This window comes from Anoplophora glabripennis, unplaced genomic scaffold (genome assembly GCF_000390285.2).
Source record: "Anoplophora glabripennis isolate ALB-LARVAE unplaced genomic scaffold, Agla_2.0 scaffold36, whole genome shotgun sequence".
Taxonomy (NCBI): Eukaryota; Metazoa; Arthropoda; class Insecta; order Coleoptera; family Cerambycidae; genus Anoplophora; species Anoplophora glabripennis.
Genome location: NW_019416310.1, coordinates 796,858 through 812,504, shown reverse-complemented (window position 1 = coordinate 812,504; position 15,647 = coordinate 796,858). Strand labels below are relative to the sequence as shown.

At 32.6% G+C, this 15,647-nt stretch overlaps 2 protein-coding genes across 3 annotated transcripts in view; one reads left to right on the top strand and one right to left on the bottom strand.

The window, feature by feature from the left end:
- LOC108916014 (homocysteine S-methyltransferase 1-like) overlaps nucleotides 1-9,521 on the top strand; it is a 66,699-nt gene extending 57,178 nt beyond the window's left edge. For both annotated transcript variants that reach the window (XM_018722206.1, XM_018722198.2), the window contains exons 3-6: nucleotides 525-686; nucleotides 3,556-3,818; nucleotides 8,457-8,674; nucleotides 8,777-9,521. In XM_018722206.1, the coding sequence (XP_018577722.1) occupies nucleotides 525-686; nucleotides 3,556-3,818; nucleotides 8,457-8,674; nucleotides 8,777-8,936 (803 nt within the window). In that variant the 3' untranslated portion in view covers nucleotides 8,937-9,521. The remainder of the gene's footprint in view (nucleotides 1-524; nucleotides 687-3,555; nucleotides 3,819-8,456; nucleotides 8,675-8,776) is intronic.
- An 852-nt stretch (nucleotides 9,522-10,373) lies between these two features.
- Nucleotides 10,374-12,974, bottom strand: LOC108916024 (mediator of RNA polymerase II transcription subunit 11). The gene is made up of 3 exons (XM_023454027.1): nucleotides 12,928-12,974; nucleotides 12,079-12,214; nucleotides 10,374-12,023 (listed from the first exon to the last, which is right to left on the bottom strand). The coding sequence occupies exons 2-3, from the start codon at nucleotides 12,152-12,154 to the stop codon at nucleotides 11,674-11,676; spliced, it is 426 nt and encodes a 141-aa protein (XP_023309795.1). The 5' UTR covers nucleotides 12,155-12,214; nucleotides 12,928-12,974; the 3' UTR covers nucleotides 10,374-11,673.
- Nucleotides 12,975-15,647: the final 2,673 nt, after the last annotated feature.

Here is a 15,647-nt window from a genome sequence, read left to right as displayed (position 1 = left end):
GGGAAGGTGTGTAAGTGTTAGTCGTGTGGGGATGCCCCCTCACGGGGGCGTACGTGTCTTTTGGTGTATTTGTCTGTCTGGTATATTGTTTGTCGGGGGTCGCAATTTTAAAGAAATGTATTCTAAAGTAATGAAAATAACTGATAAATAAGTAAAAACTTACCTGGGCATAACCCCGGCACAGGTGCTGTAACAAAGATGCCGACGGCGTCTATGCTTAAGCCGGGGATTAGGTCGGTGATTAAAAGGAAAGAAAGGGATTCTTTCCAGGTAGCCTTAATAAAGGCAGGTAGAATTTGCTCCTTGCACTACACTTTCACAAAACACGTGTGCTCTAGTCGGCTGCCCGCTAGGAACTGAGAAAGAAGCAATAGAATATGTAATCGAAAGAGATTGTTTTGTAAACTGGTATTGTTTCATGTATACTCTATGTGCTTTTACGAGTTACATAATTATGATAACTTAAAATTCTTATTGTTGCTACATATAATGGTTACCAAGATTCATTTTTTGATACTTTTTAGCTGGAGCTGACCTGATTATGACCAACACGTACCAAGCCAGTGAAGATTTGTTCGTAAAACACCTCAAACTAACTGAAGAACAAAGCTACGACCTCATCAAACAATCTGTCGATCTTGCCAGGACTGCTGTAAAGCGCTATGAGGAAGAGTTCCCAGGAGCACGTAAGTATTCCCTTAGTAGATACTTTTCTTTACTGTCCTACTCCATAAGAATTTGCTTTATTTTTCAACTACTTAAGTGCCATTTAATAATTTCTAAGGTTGTTAACGCTTTCTTAGTTATGCAATAGCTAATAATTAGTAAGGTTCATGTATCAAAATAAGTTCATAACCAAAAATCCAATTTTAAATGCACATGGCCATATTTTCTGCGAAGGTTATTAGTTGCGCAGTTGGATGTCATACTTATACTTATTAAAATGAAACTTGACGAAAACAGTAAATGTACCTAAATGTAAATCGTTCATCAAGATCTCAAATGAAATTTAAAAGTCAAGTTTTGGGTTAATTTAACAGATATACTTAACCTCCATGTGTATTCGCAATTCACAAGTCAAACTACAGTGGCATAAAATACACACACTGTGCTTTGTGTACAGTAGTTTTATAAAGGACCAAGGCGGTAATGATGTCACAGCTTTTTGAATTATGTTGCCATTTAACGGAGAGTCAAAATTGACATTTACACTTTTTAACATCTTAAATATTTTTCGGAAAATTTTTATATGAATGTGAAGCTTTTTTGGAATTATATTTATGATATTTACTCAACATTCTATGTTCAAATAATGCTTGCACTCTATTTATGTTTTTCTCAAAGTTCAATAATAGTATATTATTCAACGAGCGTATAATGATGATGACTCGGTGATTTAGGCCGTAAACTTCACCTCGTGAATAATATCCATTATACGGGAGTAGAATACTATAATTTATCCACGACTACTAAATATTTTTGTTGAAGTTTTTTTTGAAATGTTTCGAAAAACATGGTATGTTAAGAAACAGATATACGACTCGCACAAATGAAGTCGCTGATGGCTCAGTGTAGATGCTCGTTCACTTCCAACCGCGGGTCCCGGGTTCGAATCCGGTCTAGGAAAATTCACTTTTTTAATTTTTTTTTTATATGTACAGCATAGAATTGAAAATATTTAGTGGTTTACACGATAAAATTTTAAAAACGGATTGTTTGTAGCAGAACAATATAATATTATAGCTAAATTAAGGAAGGATCTGACAGTAGTGATTAATGACTCATTAATCACTGCCGTGATTAATGGGTATTATTAAGGTCGAGCAAACAGACGTATAATGGGTACATTATACAATAGTCGTGGATAAAATACTAAAAGCCACAGAATTGTCAAATCAATCAAATGTCAAATCTGATATGTCAAAACGCCATTTAGCGGTCACCATATAGAGCAACTGTATACCAAACAATTTTTATATCTTATATATTACTGATCTGTGTTTTATATTATTTCCTTCACAGAAGAAAATGGCAACCGTCTCAAGATCACAAAAAATTTATACACCTACATCAGGTGTGGAATGTAACTTTCCATATTCCTACTGATTTTGTTTAGTAGGGTGTTGTATTTACTTGCATTAGAAAAATGTGTTTTTTGCTATTGTGGAAATTAAGTGTACCTATCGATTTTAGCTTATTTATGTCTTGACATTTGCAAAAGAAATTTTGATTATTATTTATTAACAAAGGAGTAAGTATCGCTTATACCAAAATTAAGCCATTTTAGATGAAGACCTATACAAGTAATTAATTATAAAGATTAACTGGTCTATGAGCTTAATTGCATTGGGTATATTACAGCCTATACTTATAACCAGTGTTAATTGATACAAATGATTCTCCCATTTTATAATAAATTTCCCATTGTTGAAACTTGTTATTTTCATCGTTTCTATAGATTTTGAGGTGCTCTTTTAAAATTTTAAAAACGCTGCGAAATTTTTCATGAATGCATTTACGAATAATATTCTTGTGCGTATAAAATCTAGTTTGAAGAAGCCCAAGATTTAGATCTAAATACAACAACTTTGTTCCCTAGCTTTGTAGCTATCAAAAGCAAATTGAAGAAAGATAACATTAGAATTCGAGTAATTAGTGCACGTACTGATATATTTTTGTGAATAATCTATAGCAAGCGAATTACCTAATATATCTAAAGGTGCATATGACAAGTTTTAATGAAGAATTTTGTATTCAAATCTAAATTTGGCGTCATAAACATGGCGTCGAGAGACAAGAAAGGCGCAAACATTAAGCATTATTGTGACAGTAAGGAATACCCATTCTGTGTTATGGGTATATCTGTGATGTGAAAATACTATGTGTACTCGTAATCTGGCTCAATTTTGTCCTATCTACGTATGACGTCACTTAAGACCAACATAAAGATCAAATTTGTACATTGACACCACGCCACCACGGTTGCTATAAATTATATATAAACAGACAATTTATGTTGAAACCTGTAATTTCCATATTTACATAATGGTATGAATCATGTTTAAGAAGTCAGTTTAGATGATGTAGAGTCTGAACCTGAATGTAACCGTAAACGCTATGTCAAGTTTGAAGTTTGAGGAAACGTTTCCTGTTTTGCATAAACAAAACCAATGATGTGAAAACGTTTAGGTTGCAACATCTCTAGATTATTAGAAAAATGATAAAAAGTTGCATGCCAATATATGCCATGATTTCGTTAGTCTTGCACTCAAGTAACGTCACCGCAGTACATAGGACACCATACTATTATCACACCACGAGTATATCTCATCGTGGTGGTGTTGAGAATTGAGATTGGAAATACGATGATTATATTTTCCTACTTGCTCAATGCAAGAGAAGGAGTAAAAATACCTAACAGCGTTTCCAGAACAAAATTGGGGTTGCAATTCAAATGAGTATCTTAAAATCTATAAAAATGTAATGATTAAGAAATCCAATAAAACTTTCCACAAAACCTCTATTTCGTGCAGGTAATTCTTATTTTGCTTCCAGGTAAACCACTAATAGTGGGGTCAGTGGGCCCGTACGGCGCCTCGCTGCACGACGGGTCGGAGTACACGGGCTCCTACGCCAAAACTACCTCAGTCACCACCATAAGAGAGTGGCACATACCCAGGATAAGGGCCCTGGTGGAAGCAGGTGTGGATTTATTAGCTCTGGAAACGATTCCATGCAAAGTGGAGGCTGAAACTTTAGTGACTTTATTAAAGGAGCAATTCCCGAATACCAGAGCGTGGTTAACATTCAGCGTCGGTGTAAGTACTTACCGGGATAATTGGTTTGTTAAAGTTGTATCAATTCCCGGAGGCACTGTGTTTTTAAACGCGTGCTGGGCTCACACTCGAGCGCAGGTACCGGATCGAGCTTCCTCTAATCGCGAGAGGAGTGTGCCCTTTATTATTTTCAAGAGTACGCGTGGGCAGGTGTATTAAAAATAGAAAAGCGATTTTTATTTATACTCGGCATTTAATTTTTAAATTTACCATGAACTTGTTTAATCTAAAGACTATTAGTTAAAAACAACCACCGGCGAAAAGGTTTTTAGAGTTTATTAAAAACTAATTCAGTACCTAATGTTCAAATATGCTTGCTTTGTACACTTTGTTATTTGCTTAAAATACAGTTTTTAATATATTGCAACCATCAATTAGGGTCCAAAAGTCATAAGCTTAGAAATTTTAATTTTGTTTTGGGAACGATCTTTTGAACTTTTGAAAAAACGTGAAATTTTTTTAAACTGTATCTTGAAAACAATAGTTTTAAATACTGGGTTGAAAAAGTTGTGTGGTCTAAAATAACCAAATCAATAATTTTCTGAAGTTATTTCATTAATCTAGAAACTAGGGTACCTATACAGTGTCACAGTACCTACCTACTTTTGAAAATAAATACAGTTTTTCATATGGACATTTTTCAAAAATGCATCGTTTTTGTGATACTTATCAGTTAGAAAAATCTACAATTTTCTTCGTTTCCGACATTTAACAAAAAAAAGTAAAACACACTGTTGACAGATGATTCTCTTTTTTTATACTTCTAATAAAAAAGAAATAGCTCTCTTGCAATAATTCATTCTTTAATTTAATTTTAATTTCTAATTTAATTTTTAATTAACAACAATTGAAATGCGATGTAGAAATTTGTCGCCAGTCCGGCATTATGTTATTCATATAAATAAAACACATAGCACTTCCTGTTTTGAAACGTGCGCAAACCCGATACGAATTAGAAACAAGTAAACAGTCAGCGAGAAATTGCTATTTTATAAAAAAATTAACGTTGTTTTTGGCGCCAAGTTATTTTCACACACGCAAGTAAGTAAAAGGACGCTTGCTTAATCATGACGGCAAAATAAATTGGTCTGCCTTGTTTCTAGATATAAATAATTAACTTACAAATTATATTTGTTTTAAGTGTTAGGTATCTTTTTAATTATACAATAACAGGTTCGGAATTTGTTTCCCGTTTTAAATGTTTTAGTACTTTAAGTGCATATCCTTTACCTTTCAGTAATACCTTTCATCATTTTTATTGTTTTTATACTACCTCTGATCAAAAATAGAAACAGTGTATAACAATATATTAGACTAGGCGGTATCTGTTTTAGTTTGGGTGAATCGTATATCCATGGAGATTTTTGGCTTTTTGGCTTTCAAATATCACTAGAAATGAACATTTTTCTATGCGCATAAAAAAAACGTGGGCTTAACTTTTGGCAGCACAGTATGTTAAAAAAATTCTAAAAATGTCATATTTTTCTTCCTATTTAATTATGTATCTTTTCAAGAGTTGATTTTAGGCGAAAATGGAAGAGGAAAAAATGTTTCTAATTACATATTACAAAATATGACTAGTTACAAATCGAATGAATCATGATTATTATGTTAAAAATCGAAAAAATCGTTAAAATGGGGTAAAAAAACAATACTTTTTAGGGATTTTTTTGGGGTATTTAAATTGGGTATAGGACCTTTATACTTGGCTCAAAAATACTTCATGTTATGTAGAATTATCACACCAAATTTCAGCAAAATCTGTTCGATAGATATTGCATAATAATTTTGCAATCCAGATTTTGAAAAAAAAATGCAAATTTTTAAAATTTTGCACAGCAAAAACCAAGGCCCTTAGATACTTGAAAATTTAATCACATATAGAAGGGCTCTCAAGCTATCAAACTTTTTTTGAAAAATCCGAATGCGTCAATTAGGAGAGCTCTGGCGCTTGTTTAAACATTGGTCGAATTTTTGTACTTATAAACAATTAGAACTTTGTGAATATTCAATCAAATCAAATTTTTTAAAGCAGGTTTTAAAAGTTCTTCGAAAGATGCTTCTTAAAAAAAAAACAGATCGATTGATGAATTAATTACGTAGTTATAGCCGTCATTTACACTGACTGTACTGGGACATCCGGGCTAATTTTTCGAAAAATACCTTTGATATTCCGAGTACTTAGCAGGTCTAAGATTACAATACTTTTCTTCATTGATAACCTACTTTAAAACGTGTTTAAAGTTATTTATGCAAACGAGAAATTCAATAAAATCGTACGGGTGGTAATGGTGGGGAAAGCAGAGAGCGCGGCCGCTAATTGATCAATCGATCTGTTTTTTTTTAAAGAAGCGTCTTTCCAAGTACTTTGAAAACCTTCTTCAAAAAATTTTATTTGATTGAATATTCACAAAGTTCTAATTGTTTATAAGTACAAAAATTGACCAATGTTTAAACAGGCGCCAGAGCTCTCCTAATTGACGGATGCGAATTTTTCAAAAAAAGTTTGAAAGCTTGAGAGCCCTTCTATATGTGATTAAATTTTCAAGTATCTAAGGGCCTTGGTTTTTGCTGTGCAAAATTTTGAAAATTTGCAATTTTTTTTCCAAAATCTGCATTGCAAAATTATTATGCAAAATCTATAGAACCGATTTTGATGAAATTTGGTGTGATAATTCTACATAACATGAAGCTTTTTTGAGGCAAGTATAGAGGTCCTATATCCAATTTAAATACCCCAAAAAAAAATCCCTAAAAAGTATTGTTTTTAACCCCATTTTTGCGATTTTTTCGATTTTAACCATAATAATCATAATTCATTTGATTTGTAACTAGACATATTTTGTAAAAAATTTAATTGCAAACATTTTTTTCCTCTTCCATTTTCGCCTAAAATCAATTCTTGAAAAGATACATAATTAAATAGGAAGAAAAATACATTTTTCGAATTTTTTTAACATATTGTGCCGCAAAAAGTTAAGCCCACGGTTTTTTTATGCGCAATGAAAAATTTTCATTTCTAGTGATATTTGAAAGCCATAAAGCCAAAAATCTTCGTGGATATACGATTCACCCAAATATGGATTTTTGAACCAGATACCGTCTGGACTATATATACACAGAGCTCGTAAAGTTTGGAATAAATTCGAAAAATCGTTATTGAAGGGTTTTAACAGGAAATCCTCGGACACGTCAACTTTAGTTTATAAAATGTCACTTTTTTCAGCCATCGACTTTTATTTTGTTTCGTTTGTTTTTGATGTATGACGTCATCGGCAATTTTTTTAAATGGCAGCCCATATTTTTTTCCACGGATTTCGATAGAGCACATTTTTCTGAGTACGAATATGTCAGAAACGTATGACCTTCAAGATGGAAGTTTTCGAGATATTCGGTTCCAAAGTTTCAAGAATACATTATACAAGCGATGACAAAATACTAATCATTTATCAAGGAACCGCTGGAAAAATTACAGTTTTGATAGTTGAAGTTTGTCCTCGCAAGTTTGTGTTTTATTTTAAGTTGATTAATCATTATTCTATCAGAATTCATTTTATTTGAAAATGGTCCGTCGTTTGAGTGAAAGGGAAAGAATCGAAATTTTTATGATCAGTTACGGAGCATGAATATTATGTCAAAAACGTACGACCTTCAAGATGGAAGTTTTCGAGATAATAGACAGTTTAAAACACAAACTTGCGAGAACAAACTTCAACTATCAAAACTGTAATTTTTCCAGCGCTTCCTTGATAAATGATTAGTATTTTGTCATCGCTTGTATAATGCATTCTTGAAACTTTGGAACCGAATATCTCGAAAACTTCCATCTTGAAGGTCATGCGTTTTTGACATATTCGTACTCAGAAAAATGTGCTCTATCGAAATCCGTGGAAAAAAATATGGGTTGCCATTTAAAAAAATTGCCGATGACGTCATAGATCAAAAACAAACAAAACAAAAAAAAAGTCGATTGCTAAAAAAAGTGACATTTTATAAACTAAAGTTGACGTGTCCGAGCATTTCCTGTCAAAACCCTTCAGTAACGATTTTTCGAATTTATTCCAAACTTTACGAGCTCAGTGTATAATTATTAATAGCACCAGCAGCTGATAGTTCTTTGGGCTTTTGAGATATAAAAACAAGACAAATATTGCGTTTTTGAAAATATACTGGAACTTTTTATATTTAAGAATTTTTTAAAATTTTACCCAAATTACTTGAAATTTTGATATAATTTTTTTTTCTTAAAACTACAATTCTTGTCCAGGGTACGATCAATATTGATGTTATACAGTGTGTAATTAATTGTAATTAGTAATAATTAGTGTAATTAAAATGCTTGATAAAGATTTAATCACAGATCCTACGCTACAAAAAAAAATTCTATAAGCATATGCGTCTGGAAATGCTGTTTTTGTTATAGGATTTTTAAAATTAATGAAATATTATGATTAATCAAAAAATGTATATTTTCGATCTTTGCAGGATACTTCACAAAATAAAATCGTTTGCTCAATCGTAGCAGCCATGTATTACAAAGCGGATGTGATCTAGCTGATTAAAATAGTAAAACATTTCTTGAACTGGTATTTCTTTATCATTTTTCTTTATTATTAACAGACTGATGGCAAAACGACTGCTTTCGGAGAAAATTTCCAGGAAGTGGCAAGGCACTGTTACGATCTGCATCCGGACAAACTGGTCGGTGTAGGAGTAAACTGCACAGCCCCACGACTTATAGAACCCCTTATATCAGAGATCAACAAAAACAGGAAAGATAGACCGATACCCCTTGTAGTTTACCCCAACAGCGGGGAAAGCTACAATGTGGAAATGGGGTAAGAAGTAAAACTAGAGTTTAGTGTTAACTTTGTTACTAGATTTACTAGATTTTCATCATCATCTTCAAATAAATATATTGAAACATTTTCTTTTTTCAGATGGATAAATAGAGACAAGTGCGAACCAGTGGAAACGTATGTACACAAATGGCTGGACTTAGGAGTAACATGGGTGGGAGGTTGTTGCAGGACTTATGCAATTGATGTAACTAGGATTCGTAGAGAAGTTGAATTGTGGAAACAGAAACAAAACAATTAAAGTTACCAAACAATTAAATAAATACATGTAATTTGATGTCCATTTATTCTGAAAAAATTGTTTTTAATTCCCTTTGGAGGTGATAATATATTTTGCGGAAATACGTATATCTTCTGCGGAAAAATTGGTTACTATTTCATGTTTTTAAAACACTTTGATATAGTTATATGTTCTGTGCCTAGACATATATTTTTAGAATCCTGAGAAATATATTTAAATTTTTTGTTTTTCATGATTTTAATTTCATATACCTATATATTTTCTTTCTCATTTGATGTTTTCCTTTCTGTACTTTAATATCATTACACGTTTACATTTTTAATAACTGCATTTGACTGAACCTGTATGGTACAATTATTCACTCATAAAGTAAAAGTACATTTAATCCTAAGCCTGTACCTTATGTTTATATTGTAAAAAAATTGGTCATAAGTAATTTTTTAGGACTCTTTTGTGTATATATTATATTCTGTAAAAAAGTTTTTATATATATTTTTTAAATAAATGTATGTTGTTTGGTTGCTTACAATTTTGGGAATGAAGATCTCTAAATGTGCCAGTTTTGTTAATAAAGGATTACTCAAATTTCTGTGTGTTTTACTAATAAATTATGTTTTTTTAACACAAATATGATTAAAATTGCGACAAGGTAAATAAAACAAAAATAATTCTTATGATAACGACCACTGAAATTGCATTTAAAATTGTTTACACATGTACAGAAATATTCATGTAAAATTCTCTTTTTTCTCTTTTACTTTCTTTCTAAAAAAAAAATGGCAGGACCAAAATATTTGAAAATTTTCATGCGATTTCAAGTCAATATTATTAGAATTAGATCGGTGTACATTTTTACGTATTTGGTTAAAAAGCTTTATCAGGATTACATTAATGTAGGGTTTCATAGATAAATCTCTAATAGTAACAGAAATATAGCCAAAAGATTTAGTGTCCTAACAATTAACAACAATTTCTACTGCATTGAACTTACAGCTCAATCTTTTGGCGATATCCTTATTACTATCAGAAAAACCTAGAATACTATAATCCTATTTAACAAAATACAAGTTTGGTTTGTATCTTCAAAATGAATTTCTGTAAATATTTCCTAATCCTTTGATTCATATCATTTACTTACTATTTATATAGGGGCGCGGCGGTAGCCGAAGCGGCCAAGGCTTGCCTACAGAGGCGAGCCAGGGCTGTGCGGCAAAACCGTAGTGGGTTCGAATCCCGCACGCGGCAGGAAAATTCTTTCGAATTTTCCTGTCGTACCATGGATGTTTGTGATTGTTAAGGTGGAGGGTAGTGTAAGTTAGCAGGCAAAAAGGGCCAAGCATGGCCTAATTGCTGGTAAGCTTCATTATCTTTACCTTTTACTATTTATATAAATGTAAGAGTTTGTTTTTGTTCCTTTATTGAATTATATGTAAATANCTCTTTTACTTTCTTTCTAAAAAAAAAATGGCAGGACCAAAATATTTGAAAATTTTCATGCGATTTCAAGTCAATATTATTAGAATTAGATCGGTGTACATTTTTACGTATTTGGTTAAAAAGCTTTATCAGGATTACATTAATGTAGGGTTTCATAGATAAATCTCTAATAGTAACAGAAATATAGCCAAAAGATTTAGTGTCCTAACAATTAACAACAATTTCTACTGCATTGAACTTACAGCTCAATCTTTTGGCGATATCCTTATTACTATCAGAAAAACCTAGAATACTATAATCCTATTTAACAAAATACAAGTTTGGTTTGTATCTTCAAAATGAATTTCTGTAAATATTTCCTAATCCTTTGATTCATATCATTTACTTACTATTTATATAAATGTAAGAGTTTGTTTTTGTTCCTTTATTGAATTATATGTAAATAATACTAAAATCCTTTATTATATTATTCAAAGGAGACATTCTTAAGTCTATAAGTGGTAGGTTATAACAACCACAGTTGTCTAAAATCCATATATTTTCTATTCGAATCTAAATTTATTTATTATAAACAGCATCACACGCTTGTGGACAGGTAGACCAAGTGTTCATAGCATACCATAAATTTGACAGTATACTATGGATGGAGTCAAAGCCGACTTTATGTGTTTTGTAGCTGTTCCAATATGAACAGCAAAAACGGCAGCAATTTGCCCTAAGTCACGTAACCTAAGATATAAATCATATTGATTTTAAAATAAACTATTTCTGATTAAGAAATTTACTCTTTTTTTGGTAGTAACACAACAATTAAAAAATATATTGTCAAATCTATATGCAAAATATGCAATAACACTTAATATCATGTAATAAATATGAGAAATCGCATGTGCATTTTACACCTTGGCGCCTACTCTCTTTCTCTATATTTTGTACATACTATACTGTCAAATCTATGTAGCACACAGATCTATATTCCTAAAACATCATTATTAAACAATTCCATTTTTTTTGCAAATGAGTCCATTACAATAATCCTCATAATTATATAAGTATTTTTCATCACAGCAACTCTTGTAATATAAAACACAACAGTAATGTGAAAATAAAAGTATGTGAAAATCTAGTACAATGGTTAAGCAAAAACGGAACATAATAAACAAACTTCACTATATTTTTAAAATTTTTTTTGTTCTCATGGAGCAACACACACATTATTCACTTCTCACTTGTATAACTAACGACATAAGAGTATATTTCACTGTTAATCTGCTATCCATAATAAAAAATTAGAAAAAGATCACGTCGCAGATCCTGGAGGTATAGTTGAAACTTGCATTTGTCCACCACCAGCTTGACTGGGCAAACTCCTTTGCGCCGTCCTTCCTTGAAGGTGTTTCACTTTAATCCTGTCTAATTCGTTAACTCTAGATCTAGCATGTTCTAATCGGTGCCAAGCCATTTGCAACACCTTTTGAGAGGCATAACCTGATCCCTCGTGGGGTTGTCCAGTCGATACTTGAGTCAGATAATTGATTTGGTCAGTTAATTTATTTTCGACAGCTGATAATGTTTTCAGGAACATTTGTGTATGATTTTCGGCCTGCTTTAAACTGGATTTTTCCTTGCTGAGTTCAACGAATACTTGCCCTGATGGAAAGTGGGGTTAGTTATGGTATTTCTTTTTAGAATTAATTATTATTACCTGCGCTATGTAAGCATGTTATTATATCCTTTTCTATCGAATCCAAAACTTGAATGCGCTCCATAGGGGCTGTCATTTTGCGTTATTAAACTGTTATTTAAAAAATAAATAAAGTAACCACAAAATGAAAACTGAGGTCACTGACCAGGGAGACTCCATGTCACTGACACTGAAACCATAGAAAAACAGAAGAACTGAAATGTGACCATATACTTCTATACAGAACTGAACAGAAGTATAGATGTATGTGAACGTGACGCGACAACACTGACAACCCTGAAAACTAATGCCATTAGTACCACTGTGACCAATCACGTATAGATAGTATAGATTTCCTAGTTTTGTGGCCCATTTTATATAAAGAAATTTTTGACAATACATTCATGAAGAAATTGTAATGAATGTTTTACACAATCAAAGAAATTTGGGATTAGAAGCTAGAGCAACTGATTTTGAATAATTTAAAATAGATTTTGTTGTTTCTAATCTTCATAACTTTCTAAACATAGGAAGTATCTTCAATGTAATATACACAACTACTTCTTTATTGTGCTATATTATAAAGAAAAAATGTTGGTTCTGCAAATAGAAATCGGCATTCGATTTAAGCATGTTTCAAATATTATTTACTTATACAGTGGGCGCGCGCCATTATTCCATGGCTAGATATTGGCCTCAATGATTTGGGATCGAGGGGGATTATCCCTCTTTATCCTGCCTCATCTCGTGTAGGCCTGGACAGCCTTCGTAGGTGGGCCCCATCCGTCGTCTACCCCGACCGCAAATGCGGCCGGTGTAGGCGCTTTGTGGGACCTCCTTTNCTGAGGTCACTGACCAGGGAGACTCCATGTCACTGACACTGAAACCATAGAAAAACAGAAGAACTGAAATGTGACCATATACTTCTATACAGAACTGAACAGAAGTTTAGAAGTATGTGAACGTGATGCGACAACACTGACAACCCTGAAAACTAATGCCATTAGTACCACTGTGACCAATCACGTATAGATAGTATAGATTTCCTAGTTTTGTGGCCCATTTTATATAAAGAAATTTTTGACAATACATTCATGAAGAAATTGTAATGAATGTTTTACACAATCAAAGAAATTTGGGATTAGAAGCTAGAGCAACTGATTTTGAATAATTTAAAATAGATTTTGTTGTTTCTAATCTTCATAACTTTCTAAACGTAGGAAGTATCTTCAATGTAATATACACAATCACTTCTTTATCGTGCTATATTATAAAGAAAAAATTAGTGATGGGAGATTTCGAGTGAAAAATCGAGTGGTACTCGATTATTGAGATCACTCGAGATATCTCGAGATGTTTACTCTCACCACTCCAGTGATTATTAACCTACGGTTGCACCCCAAAATGTTAGTGCATACTGCAAATAGTCACTGATTGCGTACCGATAACTCGATTATCAAAATTAGTCGATTATGCCCATCACTAGAAAAAATGCTGGTTCTGCAAATAGAAATCGGCATTCGATTTAAGCATGTTTCAAATATTATTTACTTATACAAGCGCCATTATTCCATGGCTGGAAATTGGCCTCAATGATTTGGGATCGAGGGGGATTATCCCTCTTTATCCTGCCTCATCTCGTGTAGGCCTGGACAGTCTTCGTAGGTGGGCCCCATCCGTCGTCTACCCCGACCGCAAATGCGATCGGTGTATAAGCACTTTATGGGATATACAGTGGGCAATAACGATGTATGAAATCACAAAATAGGTATATACTAGTGATGGGAGAATTCGAATGCAAGAATCGATATCCATTCGATTCATAAAAGTTTTCGCTGTACTCGAGAACTTTTATGCCGGCATTCGAATACTTGAGAATTTATGATGAGATTTCGAGTATCTCTCAGGACAGGCAGGTAGATGGACTAGACACTAGGCGGATGTGCTTTAGAGGCCAAAATTGAATGTTTTTTAAGATTTGTTGTATTGTCAAATAATTTAAACTTTTTACTTATCTTTTTTTAACATAAAATCCCAAACTAATGATTTGCAGCCAGGCTTCATTTTAAAAATAAAAATTCAATAATTATAAAAGAATTAAAAACATCAATATTTAATAACGGAAAATGCTCCATGAAACAAACCACACTCTCGTTCGTTGTGAGGTTTACCTTAATTACTAACAGCTAAGCTATGGTTTATGGTTTTCCTAAGCGTTTCATTTGTTTCGGCAATAGTTATGTGACAATAAGTTTAAGGTTAGCTAGGTACTTCTGATTTTCTTTCAGCAGCCAGAACATATAATATGTTCAATTTTGTTTATTCTTGATATTTAGTCGACACTCCTAGACTATATTTTTTTAAATAGGTAAGCCTACATTTAAAAAGTTTGCATTGTAAGTTTTGAATAAATCGTAATATCAAATCAGTGAATATGTATTTCAAATACATTTGAATTGACTACAATATAAAAATGATAATATTCTTTATCTACGACTATTTAATAATAGACGCATTATAATTGTGATAGTAAGTACATAATGTAACTCATATTACACACCCGTGGAATATGAGTTTCATATTCCACAGGTGTGGAATATGAATTTTTATACGTANAAATATATTGTCAAAAAACTGGGGTGTCCAGACATAGACTTATTTGCAACAAAGATAAATGCAAAATGCAACAATTATATTTCGTGGTACAAAGATCCAGATTCTATAGCAGTTGATGCTTTCACTGTTTCTTGGAAATCAAATTTCTTTTATGCCTTTCCACCTTTTACACTTATCCTCAGAACGTTGCAAAAAATCATCACTGATGAAGCAGAAGGCATTGTTGTTGTACCTGACTGGCCTTCGCAACCTTGGTACCCGTTATTCAAAAAATTATTAATTAGCGAACCAGTGGTATTAGGGCCTGACATTAATTTGTTATCTTCTCCTTTTAGAATGAACCATCCTCTTCATGCCAAGCTTACCCTGGTAGCAGGGAGTTTGTGCGGCAAGCACTCTTAAAAAAGGGATATCCTGCAGAAACAGTGGATGTTACATTGAACTCCATTTCAGAATCCACTCATAAACAATATAATACGTCATATAAATCTTGGTGGAGTTACTGTTTAGAAAACAATAAAAATCCACTCGTGGTAGATATATCAGAAATATTGAGGTTTATGCAGAAAGAATTTGAAAAAGGGAACACTTCGTACGGCAAGCTTAATCAACACAGATCAGCGCTTTCTCTAATATTTCCTGGAGAAATTGGAAAAGACATTTTAATAAGAAGATTTTTAAAAGGAGTTTATCGGCTTAGACCAACAAAACCAAGATATAATACCACCTGGAATCCCCAAATAGTCATTAATTATATCGATTCACTAGGACCAGACGAGACATTACCTACTTTGATATTAACAAAGAAACTAGCTACACTATTGGCTCTGGCCACAGGCCATAGAATACAAACACTATACCTTATAAAAGTGGATAATATTATATTTGATGGCGAAGGAGTATGCATATATATAACTGACCAGGTAAAGAACTCGAAGAATAATGCTCCGCAGCCCTTTTTTAAAGTACCTTAT

Coding starts and splice junctions, on each gene's coding strand:
- LOC108916024 (XM_023454027.1), bottom strand. CDS start 12,154: ATGACAGCCCCTATGGAGCGCATTCAAGTTTTGGATTCGATAGAAAAG. Junction 12,024..12,078: donor AACATGCTTACATAGCGCAG/GTAATAATAATT, acceptor ACTTTCCATCAG/GGCAAGTATTCGTTGAACTC.